Consider the following 18462-nt stretch of genomic DNA (forward strand, 5'->3'; position numbering starts at 1 on the left):
TTGGGGCATCTGAACCACCCCCCCCCCTCCCCCGCCTAGCCCCAGGCTCTCTCCCCACCAAGCTATCATTGTTTGTAATGCCAGGTAGCAATATTACCTGTCACCAGGATTCTGCGGGTAGTGCTGCTTGTTTATTTTTGCATACAGTCCTTCCAAGTGCTCCCTCTCCATTGGCGCTGAAGGAGAATCACGTGGATATACAAAGGTTTCTGGTACTGCTGGTGATGATGGCCTGTAGATGCTTGCTGCTGGATAAGCCTCTCGGAAGTGGTTCACTCTGGCATAATTTGGATCCATCTCATCATCGTCAATGTCAGGTCCTCCAGGACCAGTAGAATAATCACTCAGGCCTCTCAGTTGCTTTTGCCGTAACTCCTGATGCTTTGCACCAATCCTAACAATGAAAAAGAAAGAACAAATATACAGTTGGATCTGCTTCAACAGCAACCACAGACACTGATTCATTCACACAAATTTGGAGCACCAACCCCAAACTCAACTGTTTAGATCTTCCCGTACACTGTGAAACTGGTGCCAGATAAAACAAAATGGTGCATGCAGCAATTTTGTTCTTTATCTCTGGCAATCACCCTTGTAATCAAGGCTGGTCATCATTCTGATGAAAAAAAATTAACGCTGAATATAGTGTGGCTTTCCACAAGCGTGTTTATGTGTGTGTGTATGTTTTAATTCTACGTCTACCCTCCACTTTGCAGTTAATATACCTAACCCAATCCTGAAACTTTTTATCTAAATTAGCCAGTAAAATTGTTACTGCCCCTTGGTCACTTGACCCACTTAGATTCTCCTAAATACGTTAACTTGTGAAAAGTGGATTAAATGTGAACATAAATGGAGAGATGGCACAGTTGTCTCAAATCAAAGGACCTCAGTTAATGTGCTGAAGATTTAATTTTTTTTTTTATTTTATTTTGGCTACATAAATGTGGAAATCATGCCTTATTATATAGGGGATAGGGACAAAGTAAAACAGCAAAGAAATTAATAGAAACCTGACAGAGATGAATTGGTACATATAAGTGAATTAAAGACTATTACTGGCAGTACTCCACTGTGATAAAGCCTAAGTGGTATTACAAAACCTGCTGCTAATCAGGGCCATTGTGTAATCTCTTTGGAATAGTAAAACATATTCAGGTAAATTTCAAACTCAGCTGATATTCAATGATTCAACATTCATGCTGGAGGAAAAAAACCTATAGCAAGGCTCTGTGAGCATGCAACTTCTGTTAACTCCTCAGCTGCTCTTCAACATGGTGTAATTAAACGCAGTGAGATGGATCTGGCAGAATGCTGACCACAGTACGTAATAAATAGCATTTAGAGAAAATAACAGAGCGCAGAGGAAAAAACAAAGAAGGGAAGACAGATACAGAGATGCAGTGCCTGACAGAAGAAGTCAACACATGCTGCTGACTGTATCTGAAGTACAGCAGCAGTGTAGAAAGAACAGTATAATTTGTACCATAGAAGAATAAGTAAAAAAGGTCCAGCAGACTTGGTTACCCCAGTAGAGCATAATGGCCTCAGGACTCTTCATAGTGAAAAATGAAGATGTTCTGGATAAGGTCTTTAAAAGGCACAGAGAAAATGGTTTCCTAAAGAAACAGATGACCACATTGGGAGCTTCCAGTCTGACATACAGGAGCTATTAAGTGCAGAATGGGATTCATACTGTTTATTTTGCTTCATTAGAATTGTACCATCAAAATAAATGCTAATACTTTTCAAACAGTTTGTAGCTAAAAAGGTTCAAAAATAATTCTAATGAGAACAGCACACCTTTCTACATATATACTTGAGTACATTAATGTGTACCATGCACGCTTTCCAGTTACACCTCTCCATTAACTGTATTAGGACATATCTAGAGGTGACGCTAGTTTTTAACACTTAAAATGTAGTCATACTTTACAGTGGGATGAGCCTGCATATGATACAGTCCTTGACAGTCAGGGTGGTGCCCACTATCCATTCTGCCTTCCCTCAGTGAAGCAGCTGACCTTTCTCCTCTCTAGTATTCGAGTACTGTGAGCAGTTTTGGGTGCCTCGGTATAAGAAGGACATCAAACTATTAGAGTGTGTCCAGAGGAGGGCGACCAAGATGGTGAAAGGCCTCAAGGGCAAGATTCAGGAGGAGCAGCTGAGGTCACTTGGTTTGTTCAGCTTGGAGAAGAGAAGGCTGGGGGGTGACCTCATCACAGTCTACAACTTTCTCAAGGGGGGCAGCGGAGGGGGAGGTGCTGATCTCCTTTCTCTGGTGACCAGCGATAGGACACAAGGAAAGGGCATGAAGCTGCATCAGGGGCAGTTCAGATTGGACATTAGGAAAAGGTTCTTCACCGAGAGGGTGGTCGGTCACTGGTACAGGCTCCCCAGGGAAGTGGTCATGGCACCAAGCCTGCCAGCATTCAAGGAACATCTGGACGATGCTCTTAGTCATATGGTTTAGTTTTAGGTAGTCCTGTGAGGGGCAGGGAGTTGGACTTGATGATCCTCATGGGTCCCTTCCAACTTGAGATATTATATGATTCTATGAAATATTTTAATATAAAGACTATGTGCAAGAATAATATCTTCCTAACACACCATTCCTACTTTTCCTCAACTTCCTGATCCCAGCCCAGTTAGTTAATTTTCTTTAATTTTTCTTCAGATATCATTAAAAATACTCACAAAGCCTTAACGTAATCTACTACAGTAGTTCTTAGAGATGAAAGGATGATAAGAAAAAATAAACTACAATCCATCTATACCTTTAACACCTCTCAGGTTTCTACACGGAGGCTTCCTAAGAATTTCTCCTTTTTTGTTCCTGGAGCTTCTCTCCCTGTACCATCACCCTCGTCCTCCCGTAACCTTCACTCCACTTCTCTTTTGCTTCAGGTTTTCATGCCACACACACTTCCTATTTTGAATCCAAATCGTGGCCCGGGTCAGGATAGGCGTTATGCTCAAGTGCAACCTCATCCAGGGTAAGGCAGTGTCTTGAAGAAGTTGCAGACTTCAAAATGAGCCTTTGATTCTGCACAATTCTGACTCTATCCACAAGGTAGATTTTACTGGAGAATCTTATGGAGGGCATAGCCTGGTGTCAATATGTGACCAATTCAGTTAGTAAGGCACATATTCTCTCATTTTACTGCTGATTGCACTGACTTAGCTGCCTGACGGCTTCTTGGGACAGCAAGAGTTTAATGGCATTTGCAAAATGATGGGACATACAACTTATTCTTTGTAAAACTAATGATGACACTGGTATAGACCTTGGTAAAAGCCATGCTTTTATTCATAAAGCAATGGACAATGGCACGGGGAGAAAGTCAACACTGAGGAGCTGCATATGAAAACAGAAAACTAAAAAGCAGTGGGCAGCTTGCATTTCCATGTAAGCCACAAACCAGTGCTAGCAAATAAGTAATAATTAGAGAGCAGCTGAAAGTGTGCAAAGACTTCATCCTCCAAGGGTTTGTGAATAAAGATAAAAGAGAGATTATGCAGCAGGGAGTGGTGGAGGGAGCCAGTCTGGTGGTGTCTGTGAGTGAAACGCCACATTCATCGTTCACGTAAAGGAACCTGGGGCAAAGTTATCACTTGGTCCATTCACGTAAAACCCAATCTTTTCAGGTAGCTCATCGTCCTACAAGGACAGGGATGGATTTCCATTGCAAATAAGGCCTCAGACATCAATGAAGCAGGGAGGGAGGCCTATGCTGCCGATTTCCATCTTTTATACATACAGGGACTTCAAGAGAAACCCTCTTGCAGAAGGATTAATATTTTACATGTCCCACATGGGATTATGTCAGAAATGTAAAAATGAAGGCACTATCTTCATTAAAAAAAAAAATAAAAATCACACAAGTTAACTTAGCTCCTGCACCCAATAACTCTGTCAGTTTGGTAGTAGTCCTTGCCTCTGATTATCCTCCTGCTCTTCTACTAAAATGCATAGAGCACTTTGAGATTGTTGCTGTCTTCCAGATTAACTCTGAAAAAGCACCAAATGGTCTTAAAAACCTGGGAAACTGTGGAGGGCTTCACCCTCAATTAGTGACCAAAAAAGCCTAAACAAAGTCTTCAGGGCAGGAATATATCATAGGAGGTATAAGTTTCATGGCACATGCAGGTCCATGTGGGATGGTACAGGCAGAAAAATGGGAGGACGCTGCATTTCAAGGAACGGTCTTACCACATGCCAGTGCAGAAGGCACGGCACACAGTCCCAAGAAGAATCACAGCAGTTTCTCAGAACATGATGAGCCATAATGTTCTTTGGACCAATACATCACCTGTCCCCTAGGTATTTAAGACCTATTTGAAAGCAAGAGTAGTGCAGCACAGCAGCATCACGTGAATCTTGCTTTCATGTCTGACAGGGAGAGTAATTTGTCCTGCTATCAATACTGGTATATTCTGCACAACAAAAGCTGGAATTAGGTCACCACAATTTTCTTTTGTTCCTGTGAATAAGCCTAGCTTTTTCAACTTCTCCTTCTGAATGCAATCTTCAATCGCTGCCACTATTATAAGTCGAACCTGCTCAAGAACAATTATTTCTGTTCTATATTATATGGACCAGTCAATATCAGGTTAGATGAAATTCTTCATGATCAATGTTTCATCTTTTCAATATGGCTATTACAATTGCATTAATATTTCTTGTTTCCTTTTTACTCTTCCATACAAATCTATAAGATTTGCCCAGTGATCTCTTTTTCATTTCAATCCAAGTGTTCAAATATAGGGAAACAAACTATCAGATGGCTGTTTTTTCTTTCTTTCTATTTACGTGTCCTTCCATGCCTTCTCTTACATTTTTCACCTTTGAAGTTTCTTCACATTTTGTGACATTTTAAATATCCTCACTGTATTTCAGCAGCATGTTTTCACCCAGTTTCAAAGCAATCTTTTCTATAGTACATCCCAGTAGGTGCCCAGGAGTTCTTTACTGACATACAAAATATGAATGTGCTGTTCCACTCCTATAATGCTCTGCCAACCCTGCTAAGCAGGCTACTTCTGCTATATCCCACTCTAGTTGTTTACCATTTCTGCACCTCCCTCTGCATTTCTCCCTGTCTGAAACTGCATTATTTTTACTCCCCATCACAAAAAAAAAAAATCTTCCAAATCAACACAACATCATAGCAATCAGCTTACAGCTATTATGAACAAACAATTTCTACAAGAGAGCCCCAAACTCGCAGCACAGGATGGGTTTGGTTAAACAACTGGTGCAAATTTGTGACAAAAGATAAAATGTCACTCAGCACCATGATGCTGGCAGTGAAACCAGAGATGAGAAGAGGCACAGGTCACCATCTGAACAATTTAGTGTAGCACTAAAGTTTCTACAAACTTCCTGATGAGGGAAAGGGAAAAGAAAAACTCACACAGAATGAAGGGAAGTTAGATATATTTCCTTTTGGGTATCCCATATCAATCCTGCTTGCTCTCTTCCGCCACCTGAACACCATCCTCTCCAGTTAAATCACTGCATGACAACTACATCAACTTCCCTTAGCTGTGTTTCTGTAAAAACACAACCTTTGCACACAAGCAGCCAGAGGACAGGCAACAGAAGTACCGTATCAAGCAATGCCCTTTTCTTTTTTCCTGTGACCCATCTTTTTCTCAATAGCAACCAAACACATATCCTATCTTAATCTTTTCTGTTGCTTTCAAGACCCGCTAGCTATCACTAGAACCTTTGTCTACAAAAGATAATTTCAGCAAAAAAAATATAGTTTGATAAAATATATAACCTCAATAGAACTATTGGTAACATTTCCAAAACATGTTGCATACTATTTGTAGAAGTCAAATGAAGAGAGGATCCTATATACCTAATCTACTTCTGGAAGTGTGATGTGGTATTTTGAAAACACTTCTCTACATCTCACATACTGTTCAGTAGCACACCCCTAGAGCTATAAATCAAGGAAACGCTCTCATTTATCCTTCAAACAATCTTCCTATCTGACATATCCACACAAATCATATATGGTGATTTTTCACATACTGACATATGAAAAGATGCATAAACCTAGAGTGCAGCAGCCATAAAAGGGTTAACAGCCCAAGCAGCTCCTTCCAGCTGCAGCTCAGACACAGGATTGAGTTACTGTGGCTTAACAAGTTATTGTGTTTCTGCTGAGCTACTGTCAATGACCACATATGTATTCGCCGCCTGTGACAAACACAATGTAAAACGCTTTAGCCTGACATCAGTGACAGAGATACTGACAGGCAAAAGCTGGCTTAAAAGACTGCAGTGCACGCAGAGTGAGGCAGCTGCAGGAAGGGATATGGACCACCTCAAGAAAACTCCAGAAGAGCTGAGCAGAAGTGACTTTTGGAGCAGACCCAGAAATGCTTTAGGGAATAGAATGAGAGGGCTAGGAAAAGCTGCGAGAGACGCTCCTCATCTCTTGGCCCACCAGGCGGAAGCTGGGTGGGTGGCTGGGTTGCGAGTGGGGAACAAGAAAATGCTGAAGCTTCTCAAACCAGTGCTCTAAGCCTCTGTGAAAATTAAAACACAGGACAACGTTACCAGGACAGTAGCCCAAAGAAGGCCAGGGTTATTAAAAGCTGTGGAACCCAAAGACTGCCTTCAATGGGGAACAAACAGCAAGATACTGGATGCAGCCCAACATGCAGTTCTGGAGGCCCGACACCAGCCCTAGCTCAAAAGGAGCTTTGCGCAGCGAGTCCCAGTCTAACAAGCTGTCACCTTGGATCAGACAAAACTCAAAGCAGCATGTCCTCCTGGCTCTGCCACCCCCAAGCAAGGGACAGGGCGCCTGCTGCCCAACAGGAGCATGAGAAGCAAGTCAGTGGTACCACCAGCTACTAGATCTGGCCACAGTGTAAAAACTGCAGGTGGGAAGCTCAGCCCAGGAGAGACCATGGACTCTCTTACTCTGAGAGCTGCAAGGCTGTACTTCACATCAGAACAGTTTTGGATGTGGAAAACTGACCAAAATAGGCCCACAACAAAAAACCACAACCTTTCCTGAGGTGTTTGAACTCCTCCTCCTTTGCGCTCCCCATGAGCTCTGGGTCATCCTGTTTCTTCTGACTTTCCGGGGAAAGTGTAAAAGTGATGGAACGTTTTTTTTATTTACCATGCACAGACCATGTGCTTAGTACTGAGCAGAGCACAAAGAATGACATGGTTTGAGCCCCAAGGTGCCTATTTAAGTAGATAAACACAGGACAGAAAATGCAGTTGCTGACCAAAACAGGGTATTTCACAAAGGGATCTTGTTTTATACTTCAGATGAATAGAGCAACATTTCTTGTATGGTGGATTAAAAGCAATAGACTTTGTGGAAGTGCAAACAGGTATAGGAATGAGCAAGATGCTGGCTAAGTCAATGAAAAATGTTCCCCAGGGGAGAAGGATGAATAGCAAGCAAAGACAAAATGTATAACAGAAACAGGGCCATAGGTCTTTTAGGATAATTTCTATTCTGTTTGTAGTGAGAGGAGCAGAATAAGAGCAGGGAAGCGAGTGTGCGTACAATCAATTTGAGGTATGCCTAAACTCCGAAAAAGGACCTGATCCTTTAAGTCTTTTGAGATCATTGAGATGCTAAACATTCTTCCACTCATTTGGTTGTTCCTTGTGAACTGCAGAATAAAAGCTGCTGCACTGCTTTTTTCCCCACCCATGTGACTCTCCCCGAGATCTACGTACCACAATGATTACTCAATTTACATCTGATTTAGTATCTTAATACTTCAACTGTGATTTTACATAACATTTCTGCTTTTGTCTCTCATTTACCTAATTCATACATATATTGAGTAACGGGTTGTCTAGAGGAAAGCAGCCTATTTCTGCAGGAGGTCACTTAGATTTCCATTGGCTTTAATGTTTTAATTCCTTTCTAGCTGCTAGCAAAATATATTTTGGTAACTAAAATCTTGTATTTTCATTCATTTACATAATAGTGAACTGAATACATCCTGCCTTCAGATATTCATAAGTCATAATCACTGATGGGAATGGGTAAATTTCACTTGAATATCTGAGGAGATAATTTCAGTACAGTGCTTTTAATTTTTTTTATTTCATAATCGTTTTTCAGACAGGCATGGTCTATAGTGACATTAACAATCTTATTTGAACCTGCATCTTTTATCAGGAAAAGACTCATTTTGGATTTTTTCAATCATCACCTAGGAAAACTCTAGAGGCAGGCAAGTCTCACAGCTTAAAAAAAAAAGAAAAAAAAAAATCCACCTCTTGCCAGTAAATTGAAGACATCTGATATGGACTCATCAAGACTCAAACAATATCTAATTTAGTATTATCTTTCAGGGTATTCTGCTGGAAGCATATTTGTCGAAAACATCTTCCCCATAAGCTATGCAAGTGTTTCTTCATTCCAGCTCACTCTATTGTGCTGGATTTGAACATCTTCTCCCCCATAATTAGTATCTGTAATTGTAAACAAGAACAGAAACAGCCTCAGAAATATAAAAGGCAAGCCACACATTCAAGGGAGTAAGAGACTGCAACTTGGGCTAAACAAGATAGATCTTATAACAGCATTAACTGGCCCAATGATAAAAACCACCGGGGCTAAACATAAAATATTGCCTGTTCTAGATAACTACCCCACACCCGTATAACACTGAACTGACCAAAGAAGTTGCCTTTGGAGGGTTGTAAGTAAAGAAACGGTGGAAAGAAAAACCTAAGATGGAGATAGAACTACATTGACCTTAAAATTTAAGATTATGACAAACTGAAGATGAAACATAGCCCTTTCATACCACAAAATGAGGAGTGTGAGCTTTGGATAGACAAGACTGAGGTTTTAATGTTCTTCCATTTATTTCAGAGGTGACAGGGAGTGATTACCAACTTACACAGGATCCTGCCCTCTAAAGAAAATCCTGGCTCTAATGAGGTCAGTGCATTTTCCCCCACCCCATGAACTTCAATGAGAATAGGATTTTACCTTTGCTGTTAAATCTGAGGAAGTTTTTCTGTCTTTCATCCACATTAGTGTACACTAGGTGAAATGCAGCGCATTACAGAAGGCCAACTATTGGAAAAGCCAAGTATATTATATTGTGTATTTTACTACATTACGCAATTTTCTTTACTCACAACTATCCCAAGTTATTTTTTTAAGTGACAATATCACAAAAATTTAGGTTGGAAGGAACCCTCTGAAGGTCACCCTGCTCGATCTCCTGCTGAAAGTAAGGCTGACTGCATAGATCAGGTTTGCTCAGCCTCCTGTCAACAGGATGTTCCTTGTTTTGTGACAATGTGGATTACATAGTGGAATCATTCCAGGTTTGCCAAAATTACTTTGGCATCTTTCACCTGAGATGTTCCCATGCCTTTAAGAGCTCCAAGCTCCTCCTGCAAAATGGCCTTGGGTCTGCAAGGACTTTGCAGACAATAGGTAAATTGCAGGCCTAGTTGTCAACACTGATTTAAAGGAATTCTCAGGCTGCTGTAATTTGTACTTCTGCATTAAAAAGATAGGTAAGGTGCTGTGCACATCATACCTGAGTCCCTTTTGATAACATTTGGAACAAACAATCATGAAAAGAGAATCAAAATAACAGAATACTCCTAGAAAGCAAAATTTAACTTTGCTTATATTTTAGTCATTGGGAGCTTAATGTCAGAAATAGAAACAATACCAACGGCAGTCCAAGTCACAGATTCACCTCTCCAACCAAGACATCAAGCAAATTATTTCAGAGAAGTTATCAGATAAACAGTGAACAAAGTAACTGCAGTATACCTGCAGAAAAACTATGGGGAGACAGAGACATCAGTCTATGAACTGATTCATTGCCACTGACTAGCTCAGCTCCAGCAATTGCTGTAGTAGATATCAGTCAAAAACACTGAGGATTGTAACACTGTCTTCAGAAAAATACCAGAGACGCTGTAATGACCATGGGAAGACACAACATTAATTTAACACCTCATGAAAACCCACCATCCACAACCACCTGCAGTAACATAGCTTAGAACAGCCCCAGGAAGGCTGTCACCTACTCAGTCCCTGAGGCCTCCTCCTTCAGTAAGTGGGTATTCTGGGAACACATCCTGCACGGATACTCGCAGCTCCACCTAGCTAGTGAGACCTCATGAGTTCACACAACCATCTCTGCAACTGCATAAACATTATGCCTTCATTTGAATGAAATCCTAGTAGTGGAAGGAGCAAGCCTAGCTCCATGCGATAGGATATTCCATGCACGTCTCTCTATTCTACACATATGACATTGAACCTGGAACCTATTGAACAGAATCTCTCTGTTCAAGAACAGGAACAGTCTCCATCTGTTAGTCTAGGATTCACAGGTTGTTTCTAATTAACAGTCCTAGATTAGAAAGCAAAACTCAGCTTTGACTAAACAGCCAAAGCTTTAAGACTTTCAGTTATTTTGGTTTAAGCTCACTAGGGAGAATTACACATACAAAGTGATTTCCTGCCTGCCTGTCTATCCCCACGAGTTGTATTCTCATTTTTTTCCCCGTTGGTAAGGGAGCGAGAACAGGAATTCTGTGCTGTGGCATTGCTTCAAAGTGCATGCCAAAGATTTATGATAGACTGTCATAGATCACATATGGAAGGGCAAGGAATGAAATGCAGCTTCCAAGTCATTCTTACGCCTTTATTGATTTTGGGGTAGGCAAGAGCTGACCTACATTTGGTACTGCATCAAAGAAATCCCTAGGCCAGATTAGTCTGTCTCCCAGAAAGTACTCTACTACCCAGGTCGGCTAGTACACTGGTTAGTTTCTCTGTATTAGTTTGGCCTGTAAAAGTTTCTAATGGCACTATTTCTGTTTTAAAGTGCCATTTTAAAAAAAACATCAAGTAATAAAACTCCCATACATACAAAAAAGAACCACACATTGGCCCATTTATGCAACGAAAAGCCAGACCATTGCCGCTGACCTGCTCTGACCTTTTAGGTGGGCAGGTGGCATGGCTTGTGAAAACTGGTCTCCAGAGCAAAGTGAAACCAGTGCCTCAATGAAGGGCAAACCAAGGACGCTATATGGCTTGGATGAGAATTTGGATGCTTAAATTTAGAGGGTATGGCTATGACACCTGGAAAGTGCAATTTCCAGCAGTCTCTGACACCTGGAATAGTACTGTGATAGTCAAAGAAAAAGGCCAATTCCATGTGCCATTCTGCTATCCTCAATTCTTAATATTCTTGAGCTAGGACAATCTGGGATCAACTCTCAGCCTAACGTTGTTGTAAAAATGTCCTCCAGCAGTGGATTAGCCACATGAAGCAGCTCAAAAATCGCTATTTGGTTCTAAATGCCACATCACAGCCTGTGAAAGGTAGGTGAGAACCGTCTACGTCAGCTACTCATAAGCAAACACCAATCTCTCAATGTTCAGTGGTAGGCTTTTATTACATGTTCTGGTATGCAGAGCAGCAGCAGATCTAAAATGAGAATCATTCAGAATCAATGGGTTGGGATTAATCTGTCCTCCTGTCCAGTGCAAGTGCTGCCACAGTAATAAACAGAAATCTGATAACTTCATACTGTCAGCACAAAATGAAACTATGACCTTGACCTGTGCAACATCATCCAGTAATTTTTTCATAACTTCAACATACCATACTACACGGCTATGATCTAATAAGAATCTAAAAGTAATTAACTGGAATTTTTGAAAACTGAAGCCTTAATCAAATATGTATTCTTATCAGGGTTGCTAGCCAGCAATAAATTGGGACATTTAAAAAACTGGGATCCAATCCAGTCCGTGATCTGATCAGGGTTCAATGGTTATAATAAATTGGGAGTATTAAAACTGGGATCACATCCAACACTTTATTTTGTCTAAACCACAGGACCTAGCTGTGCTGCAAAGTCAGGAATACTCAATGAACAGATACACCATGTTGGATTAACCCTTAATAAATAATGATGCACAAGCTCAGGAGTCCCAAAAACATGTGGTTTAGCACAGAGCTTAATGGTGAGAAGAGCAATTACCAACATTTTATCAGAGATCAATATGAACTACAAACAGCCATAAGAACACTTTTAGACTTGGCAAGTGGATAACACAGGCAGAAAAGCTACATGGGGTCGGTAACAATGTGTGCGTGGACGAGCGCGCTCTAAGATGTACTACACATTCAAAAATCATACTTTACTTTTTGTAACAATCCGAGTTTCAATTTTTGATTCAAAACAATTTGGCTTTTCTATGATACTGCCACACTGCATACAGCTATTCTTGTTTTCATTTTGATTTCCAGTAACATACAAATTACCTGTAATTAAATATAACGGAACAAATGCTGACAGAAATGGAATGGAGTTTCACTCACAAGTATCCTCTCATATATAAGTGGTCTCTAAATGTTGTTTCTGTAAGATGCATTCCCTTCGTACAGGGATCTTGCAGCTGCAAAATTAAACCTCTGTTTGCCAAATATCAAAAACATATGTATTGATTTTTTTTAACTATGGGAACAGGCAACAAGCATCAGAGCTGATAAGACAAGAGAGAAGCTCTTTTCAATTGCTGGAAGGTTTCTGAAAAGTAAAGGAAATTCAGTCTTTAATATAAAAACTGAAACCATTTATTTTTACCCAAATTTGAGAATCGCTGTAACTTAAGCATTCAGTTCAGACGTTCAGAAAACAAGGGCCAGATGTTCCTTCTGCTTCTCTAGCACTCTACTCAAAAACATAATACGATTAAAAAAAAAATCCTCACTTAATTCCAATGAGGACTACAAAACCAAGACTGTTTTAACAAAACAACAAACCACTACTATGAACACGTGCAGAGTATTATTTTTTACATACAGTGCCTCTTTATTCACCAGCTCGTATGCTACTTTTTAAGATCACCCTGTTTTCAACAAGGCGCTTCATTTTGTGAAATTTACTCTAATGTCAAGGAAATGTTCAACTCTGCTGGAAGAGAGACTTTGGTCTCAGCAGGAATAGTCCAGTAAAATAATCCTAAACAAACAGGAAAAAATAGTTTTCTTTCAATTGATAGTCACTTCATTTGCATTTGAAAGGCAAACAGATTAGTACGTGTAAAACTCAAGTGCCCAATATATTTATCTAGTTTGTTTTACAATGATTTTCAAACGTTAGAAAATTAAAAAGCACGCCCAAACAAGTGGGAAAAAGACGGAGGAAGGGAGGAAGAGAAATCTTGTTTTGAGGGAAAAAAAAGAAAGGATCTCTTCCAGTATTTAATAATGTAGTGAACATCTTGTTGTTAAAATGATAAATTCTGAGTAATTTATACAGAACACATCTTGTTGTTAAAATGATAAATTCTGAGTAATTTATACAGAACACACTAAAAATATAGATTTGAGTCAGCTTGATCAAAATAAACCTCAGACATAGCATTTGCTTTTTCCTTTTATGGGCAGATTCTAGACCTTTGGAGCACATGCTTTATTACAGACAAACTCTTTGAAGCATGAACAAAATGATGAGTTTATTTAAAATAGGGCCTCAGTCCAATGAACCACTTGACTTGTGTCAGGAAGGACAAACCACCACCTCAGAGAACTATATCACCAGTTAAGTCTGTCCTCCTGAACTATGTCATAAACTTCTGACTTTCTCCAGTCTGGTTTCAGCGACATTGCATCGCTGTGGCACAGGGAAAGCTAAGGGAGGTAGGGGGAGAAGAAGAAAACAGTGGTATTTAGAGGAGGTGCTGACTTCACATTCAATTAGACACAGATAAGGCTATTACTAAACAAGGAATGCCTAACATCCTAAGTTCCCGTTAACCAGTTGAAGCCTGCAGAAGTAACAGTCATATAATAAAATACTGACTTTGAAACGAAAGGAGGCCTGGGGCTGAGGTCTGGAACAAATTCCCAGCCTGACAGGGACTTTTTAGGAACCTGGACAAGCAGCTGCACTGCCTGCATGTCAGATTCCCACCCACAGGACGCTTTTTTTTTTTTCCTGCCAGATTTTCTGTCTTCTGCCTCAACTGTAGTGCTTAGGGTCAGGCCCAAGCTTCCCTAACAGCAATGAGCACAATGAGACCTTGATCTTGGTGAGGACTGCTAGGGAATACAAGAAGTAAAAAAAATAACGATGTCAGCATTTCGGTGCAGGATGTGGAGCTGCTTCAGAGAACTGCAGCTACAAGGCAGCACAGAGAGCTGTACTGAAAACTGAGAGTAGGACAATGGGGAATGGAATTACTAGGTTAGAGAAATACTAAATTTATTTTCACTTTTTAAGGTTCAAATCTGAAACTTGGCAGCCCATAAAAGGGGTTGCCAGGCAAATCTATGTTGAGGACCAATGTGTAAGCAAGTCCAATCTTTTTGAGAAGCATCTGCACTGCAGAGTGAGTGCTGTATACTCTGTCTGCATACGCCTACTAGCTCTAACACATTCTGGATGTGCCAGACTTGTTGCACATGCACTGTACAATTCCTCCTCTGTGCAAGAAGGAAATCCAACCTATTCTGAGCATGATGGACTTAGGCTCATGCAGCACATCTACATAAGATCTGATGTTTCCAGTCAGAGCCAGAGTCACTGAGTTTGCACTGCACAGCCAACCCATAACTGTGCGGTGAACACATCTGACTTTTCTGCTTGTCTGTAAATCTTGTCAAAATTTCTGGAAGAAGGCTGCATCCTTTACAGAAGGCCTACCCCTGGAATTTTGTGAGATATTATTGCACCTATCCAACACCAATCAAAAAACTCCGAGAGACGGCCTACTCCTGTAGACTGGAAATGCACTTCCTACTGAAAAATATTTCTCAGCTGAGATCTTGGAACAGTATTCTGTTTTTTGGAGAGCTGCCAAGCATATATTGCATGCAAAACCAACATCCAAAACCATGCGAGGTCCACAGCTGCTAAGATGCTGAAATGCACTTGATCATTAATCCTGTCACACCCAGCCCAAAAATCAACTACTCTGACCTCTTCCACTAGCATCCAACATGGACAGCTCAGCCTTTGAAAAAAACTGTCAGATGAAAAATCATAGTATGACAGATCCTGAAATATTTAGGCAGTCAGCATTTAAGAAAACTGAAGTTTAAGCAGAAAAATTGACTTTAATATTGTAATTATTGGATTGAGGATCTGAACAAGAATTACTTATACAGCTAATCTCTGAAAGGTAAAATTAGGCATGTGTTTAAGTTAATTCTAAAAAGGTTAAGTGTTAGAAAAGCAATTTGTATTTTGTTCAAGCTGTTAAATATAGGATTTGTTCACAGGTATCAGGACAAAACATGTTACATTTCTATCAACAGTTTCGTAGTCTGTTCTACTACTATATCCCTAGTAGTTTTAACATATACCCATTTCACTCTCAACACGAACAGATTTGAAAATACGCCTATGTTCTAGTAAGCTTCAGTGAAGCTTGGTTTTATAAATATGAGACCAAGCATGCAGGATTGCAGCTAGTGAAGTCACAGAAGCAGATGATCTATGGTGTGGATGTGCCACAAGGTTTTCTTTGCCAATATGTGCATTAAAATCTTGGACTTGAATTACATTATAGAATTACTAAATCTTGGGACAGAGCTATAAAACTTGTCTTTACCTTCTTACTGAGCATCATCACCAGATGAATAGTCAACAACTAAGCAAAAGGACTGAATTACCATAAAGTCAGGTAATGTTTCCTTCCACTGATTTTAATCAATTTCCCAAACAGTTCTTACCCATATATGAGAACTAGCTTCCTTATACAATTTTCGTCTAGGAAAGATAAATTCTCTTTCATTTTACGGTCAACCCAAGAAGGGTTCAATAGTCAGCCTGTAGATAGTCTTATGTGGGCAAACACATCTAGCCATGCTCTTACTTCATTTAGAAAGTTGAAGCGAATTGCTTGTTTTTACAGCATGTGTTGCATTGCTTTGGCGATAACATAGGGAAAATTTCTTTGCTCCTCTTCTATTTTTTTAATCTTTATTTTTTCATGTTAATGCCCCAAACCTGATAAAAAATAGGGTGATTATTTCTATTCTTGTGCATTATAGAAGAAGAATCAAATAAGTGAGTTAAAAATATCATCTTGGTTCATCCACTTCTCAACACACCTGCTGTTCTCCATTTCAGTCTCAAACTCTTCCAGGTCAAAACTTAAATCATTACTAGAGAAACCTGAATGATGAAGACATTGAGCTCCCGTTTCTAATGCAGCCTTACCAAGTTACTGTCAATCAGTGACTGTAATTTAAAAAAAAAAAGCATACAACGCTACAGAAATATTAAGAACAATTATCTTGTGTCCAATTGGAACGTTAGACCTCTAGACAGAAGGGTTCATTCCTTGCAGCCTGCCAACATTTTAGTAAATGACACTGGCCCTTTAACAGATGGAATACATGCTTCTTAGCTTGCCAGGATCCTAATAAAAGACACTGGCTTCTTTAAAATGAAGGACACATACCTCTCAAATTGCCAGTATCCAAATTGGGAGTCAGCAGTTTAAAATAAAGGCACTCATCAATCTGGCAAAATCAAGGACACAGCACAGAAATTTTAAAACAAATGGTACAAAGTTTCTCCTGACGTTACTTAACTTAGATGAACTAAATACTTAAACACTGGCTAAGCATATCGAGTAGCAGCACTGTAGCAACTGGATACCTTACTAGCTTTTAAAACGGTAAATATTAGCAGCAGACTTCAAGGGTTGGGGTTTGGATTTATTTCTTTTCCCCATCAAACCCGGTAGCTACCACTTATACGGCTGACCACACACTAAATATGAGCAGCAGACTTCAAAGGTTGGAGTTTGGATTTATTTCTTTTCCCCATCAAACCTGGTAGCTACCACTTAAACGGCTGACCATGCACTGCGTGACTCGAATGAAAGCAGGGTATCTTTTCCCTGGGCACTGACCAGCACCACAAAGGCTGGCCCATGTGGAAAGACCCTGCCTGCCCAAAAGGAACCATATCTGCTTCCATCCCATCTCCCAGGAGCAAGATGCTCCAGTGAAGGAAAGAGACTTCTGAAAGCTTTCCCTATGCTCTGACAACCCATATTACTACAACTTGGAAAGTTTTACAGCAACTGCAGACACCTCTTCAGAGCCAGCAAGTATAGGCTCTTTAACTTTTCTGATAGCAGCCATCAGAGGGAAACAAAGACCTTCTTCAGCATATCATGAAGTACTTCTGGATGAGTAGGGGAAGGGGAGAGTGGAGTTTGCTAACCCTTGTCAGCACTTACAAACTGTCCCCAGTTCCTGAAGGGAAGACGTGGGGGAAAGCAGAAAACTATAAATTCTCTTTGTCTGGAAAGATAACAAAGTTGCTAAGATTGGGCATGAAAAAGGAGTATTTTATGAGCAAGAGAGAGAACTGGTCTTATTCACATTAGTGGTTCCTTTCATTTCAGTCTCAGAGCCTTACCTCAGAAATACAGGAACTCACAGCTGGCACACATCCAGCTTCTTGCCTTGCCCATCTCACCCACCCCGCTGCTTGCAGACCCCTGCCTCTTCAGACTGCTTTCAACCATTTGAACCCACGTTCTTCCTGGTGTCTCTTAGCATCCTCAGGATTTGTTCAGTAGATAGTTCTGCAACATGCGGCTAACCAGCAAATGCTGTGCAGAAAAGAACATACCTACGTAGAAAGACTACCATTTGATGGCACAGCCAGCTGAAGCCAAAGAGGTCTGAAGTGCTGGAAAACACAACAGAGGCTGCCAGGAGAGAAGGGAGGAGGTTCTTTGTCGTGGCTTAACCCCAGCTAGCAACTAAGCACCACACAGCCACTCACTTACTCCCCTCGCCCTGGTGGGATGGGGGAGAGAATCAGAAGAGTAAAAGTGAGAAAACTCGCGGACTGAGATAAAGACAGTTTAATAGGTAAAGCAAAAGCTGTGCATGCAAGCAAAGCAAAACAAGGGATTCATTCATTACTTGCCATTGGGAGGCATCTCCAGGAAAGCAGGGCTCCATCAAGAGTAATGGTTACTTGGGAAGACAAACATCATCACTCTGAACGCCGCCCCCGCCCCTCCCTTCTTCTTCCCCCAGCTTTATATACTGAGCATGATGCCATATGGTATGGAATAGCCCTTTGGCCAGTCTGGGTCAGCTGTCCTGGCTGTGCCCCGTCCCAGCCTCTTGTGCACCTGGCAGAGCATGGGAAGCTGAAAAGTCCTTGACTGGTGTAAGCACTACTTAGCAACAACTAAAACATCAGTATGTTATCAACATTACACTCATACTAAATCCAAAACACAGCACTACACCAGCTACTAGGAAGAAAATTAACTCTATCCCAGCTGAAACCAGGACAACTTGCTTTAGAGAAGTGGAGAAAAAAAATTACTAAGTCAGCTGGTCTTGGGAATAGGCAGAGGTGAAACAGGTTTTGAAGGAACTGCTCTTCACCAGCTTAGCAGAAGTTGGGATCTGAAT

The 18462-nt window shown here is 40.7% G+C and overlaps 1 protein-coding gene across 1 annotated transcript in view; it reads right to left on the bottom strand.

The window, feature by feature from the left end:
• PARD3B (par-3 family cell polarity regulator beta) overlaps window positions 1-18462 on the bottom strand; it is a gene marked incomplete at its 5' end in the record, with an annotated part of 288181 nt that overhangs the window by 78564 nt on the left and 191155 nt on the right. The window contains one exon of the mRNA XM_082311454.1: window positions 98-394. Coding sequence (XP_082167580.1) covers window positions 98-394 — 297 coding nt within the window. The remainder of the gene's footprint in view (window positions 1-97; window positions 395-18462) is intronic.

This window comes from Platalea leucorodia (genome assembly GCF_965183815.1).
Source record: "Platalea leucorodia genome assembly, chromosome: 5".
NCBI classification, from domain to species: Eukaryota; Metazoa; Chordata; class Aves; order Pelecaniformes; family Threskiornithidae; genus Platalea; species Platalea leucorodia.